This window comes from Otolemur garnettii, unplaced genomic scaffold, assembly GCF_000181295.1.
Source record: "Otolemur garnettii isolate 467f Iridium unplaced genomic scaffold, OtoGar3 scaffold00083, whole genome shotgun sequence".
In the NCBI taxonomy this organism is placed as follows: Eukaryota; Metazoa; Chordata; class Mammalia; order Primates; family Galagidae; genus Otolemur; species Otolemur garnettii.
This window is the reverse complement of record NW_003852478.1, coordinates 5,968,539-5,972,212: the sequence shown is the minus strand read 5'-3', so window position 1 is coordinate 5,972,212 and position 3,674 is coordinate 5,968,539. Positions and strand designations below refer to the sequence as shown.

Sequence of the window (3,674 nt, the reverse complement as noted above, 5' to 3'; positions counted from 1 at the left end):
CTGTCCACCATTAACGCCTCCTTATCTGTCACTGTCCCACTGTCCAGCTCAGATCTCAGAGAGGCCTCCCTTCACCACTGTCCACCATTAATGTCTCCTGACCCCTCACTGTCCCGTCGTCCAGCTCAGATCTCAGAGAGGCCTCCCTTCACCACTGTCCATCATTAACGCCTCCTTATCTGTCACTGTCCCATTGTCCTGCTCAGCCTTCTCCATGACACTTGACACACACTCATATGTTTAATTCATTTCTTGTCTATCGACCCCTGCCCTAAATCTCAAAAAAGTGAGGACCCTGTTTTATTTGCTGCTGCTTCCCCCAACAGCCCTAACAGGGCCTGGCATGGAGTCCGTATACAGTGATTATTTGTTAATATTTGTTGAACTAAGTGTCTTTTCCCCACTGGGTTGTAAGTACTTAGAAGACATCTCTGTGCACACTTCAGTCTCCCGCACGTCCAGCGTGGTGCCAGCCCCTGTGTGCTCTTCTCTAAATTGGGACATAGACATGAACTGTTCCAAGTTCTTTATCCTGATGACAGTTTTTTCCCCCTAATGAATCACTACTTATAAAGAGAAGTTTTACAAAGAAGTAAATGTTTACTTGGAAACTTCCTTTTGTGTGTTCCTCTCCAGTGGTCCTAATCGCGGGCATTATATTACTATCGTGAAAAGTCATGGCTTCTGGCTTCTGTTCGATGATGACATCGTAGAGGTAGGTAGGCAGATTATTCCTCAGTAGACACGGCATAGATAGTATTTCGGGGAATGCGTTATGTCTGGACATTTAAAAAAGTAGGCCTGTTTCCCCCTGATCTGAGTTGAAAACTTCTTCCATGGAGGGAGGGAGGAAGGGTTTGTGATCATGGTTTGTGAGTTCTGTGTTCTTGTTGACGGGTCAGCCCCAGACATGGGGTCTGTGTATCTCTGTGCTCCATAATCTCATGTACATGTGAGTCCTGTTTCCTATGGGGCCTAAGCCCTGTCTGGTATAAGGCAAATAGTAAGACTTCTAAGTTCTAATAAAATTCTTTTACTAAACAGTGTTTTCTTATATTGATCATTGTTTTAAAAAATTTTTTTCACTCTTTGGGATCTGGAAATCTTTATATTACACCAGAGCATTCCATGTATTGACTTGTGTTATAAAGGGTGTTAATTAGAGTGACTTCCACACTCAAAGACATGATCTACTTAACTCACTAGGCGGTTTTAGTGTAGTAACACTGGTGGCTCGAAAAAATTAAGGTTATTCCCAGTTTATCATTTGAAAGCAAAAGTCTTGGCTTCTTCAGAGAGTGCCCGTGTGTGTCACCAGTAGCTGAAAGGGTGGCCATGTTCCTCAGCAACGGCAGGGTGTGAAATGATGGCCCTTAATTGTGACTTTATACTAAATGGTGTTCCTTGCACCGTATCGTATATTCCATTAGTTTTTCTTCCCTTTTCTCAGTTATCATGTTAAATAATTGTATTACTTATTTCTTCTTTATTGCAGAAAATAGATGCCCAAGCTATTGAAGAATTCTATGGTCTGACATCAGATATATCAAAAAATTCAGAATCTGGATATATTTTATTCTATCAGTCAAGAGAATAACTTAAAGAACTGTGGGACTCATTCAAGCAGGGACCTGTGCAAAGCACTATTACCGGGTTTCTCTGCAGACTTTCTTCTCCCCCGGCGGCCCACAGACGGCACCACTCCAAGCCTCCACGGTCCAGCCGTGTTAAACTCTCTCCTTTTGTTTTTGTACACACAGCACTATTCTTGGTTTATTTCAGTCTGAGTTAACTACAATCAGATTATAGGAAGATTTACATGAATAACAGTTGCTAATTTTAAGATGGGGTGAAAGCTATGCCACTGCTTATGTCTAGTTGAATTAGAATGGCATTTTCTTTGAATGTCTACGGTCTGTTTTGAGTGTTTGCTAAACTTCTAACTGGTTTGCGGGGTCTCCGTACGATTCATTCCTTTACCTTGTCCCTGGAAGCATTGCTGCCCCTTGTCAGCTTCTCCACCTCTTCTCTGACACGAGGACAGAGAATTGGGGAGCTGTTGGCCTTTCAGGCCTGTGTCTATAGCTTTAAGTTTGTCTAAGCAAAAATGTTTCAGAGTGAGTAACCTCAGCACTAAAATCATCCTCCACGTGGCTGGCGCAGGGTGAAGAGAGCTGTCCGTGGTGGCTGCAGTGGCTAGCGTTCGCACCCGCCATGCTAACCTAGCCATTTAGAAAGAACCCCAGGGGACAAGGAGGGGTGGAGCTCAGGGCAGGCAAAGCCAAGAGGAGGGAGTCTCTGTGGGCAGTGAAAATCACTTTTCTTACCTTTCTACCAAAACCAAGTTTCAGGAAAATAACTCTATGCTGTTTATTTTGTAGTGACCCTTTTCTTCTGTAAGGTCCTGTGAATTGTATTTATCTTGTATCTGGCACTGCGGAGCTTTCCACGGTATCTTTCCAGTCCTGCTGGTGTTGTGCAGTCTGTGGCTGCGGGGCTGGCAGACCTCCCGGGAGCCAGTCGGCACTGACATTGGCCTTCATCAGGAACAACCAAGACACTGCACCTTTACAACCGTCAGCACATTGTACAGCTTAATTTTTAAAAAGATTCTGTCTGTTAACTGATGCACCAGGGAGTCCTGGGGCTAATACCAAACCTCCCAAGAGGGATTACTGGAGTTAGCTGGGCACAAAGGTGGGTCAGAGGATGTGTCAGGGACAGCAGGGGGACGGACAGAATGGCGGGGATTTCTTTGGCTCAGACTCCAAGGATGCTTGACAAGACAGAGTGTTTTGGAAGAACCTCATCTCACTGTACTTACTTTCCCTTTTTTCACTTGTGTTGTATATGTATTTATTAGAGCATCTGAGTATTGGTACCTTTTATTAAAAGGGTCAATTTTCTGTTTTTGCCATCGGGCTGGTTTTTGGTTTCGTACAAATATTACAAGTCATAGATCCGGCTCCCTTGGCGAAGTCACTTGATTTCTATACACTATGTTAAACTGTGAACATGACGTTTTGTTACCTAATGCATCTGCTAACAAACATGCAAACTTGTGGAATAATGTGAACCGAAGTTGAAAATGTTAGTGGCCATTCTAGAACAATGAAGAGGATAGCACTTTATCTGGATGAAAACTGGATTTCTTATCTTTGAAATACATGGAACCATTTACTGCTCAGAACTTAGATAAGCATGCCAGCATTTCATTTGTTCATGCTTGAGGTGAAACGTTTTGCTTTCCACTGGAGAAGACAACACAGGGTAATCTTCATGTTACTGTTTTATACAAGTGATGAAAATGTACATTGCCTTATTCAGAGGCAAATTCATATTTATAAATATTCAGTCTTTGTTGCTTCCATGAAACCTACAGTACCTGGAAGGTGAGTCTTTATTCTTTTTTTAAGGAAGGCACTTTCCAGTTGAAGGTAATTGATAAGGCAGATGTTTGTATCACATATACCCCATATGACTGCGAGTTACAAAGTTTAAGAAAATGATAGTTGATCTCTGATATATTTGGAAATGATTCATAAGAAAACCATTAAAACTACCTTTGAAATGACTTTTGAAACTAATGTATTTTAGAAGTTTTAGTTGGAAGCCTGTTGAAATATTTCAACTAAGTCATAAGTTGAGTACATTTCTTTTTTGTTTGGGTACGT

At 42.1% G+C, this 3,674-nt stretch overlaps 1 protein-coding gene across 1 annotated transcript in view; it reads left to right on the top strand.

Moving 5' to 3' along the window:
• Positions 1-2,635, top strand: part of USP46 (ubiquitin specific peptidase 46) — a 63,286-nt gene extending 60,651 nt beyond the window's left edge. The window contains exons 8-9 of the mRNA XM_003794598.3: positions 637-715; positions 1,496-2,635. Of these exons, the coding sequence (XP_003794646.1) occupies positions 637-715; positions 1,496-1,597 (181 nt within the window). The 3' untranslated portion in view covers positions 1,598-2,635. The remainder of the gene's footprint in view (positions 1-636; positions 716-1,495) is intronic.
• The last annotated feature ends 1,039 nt before the right edge of the window (positions 2,636-3,674 follow it).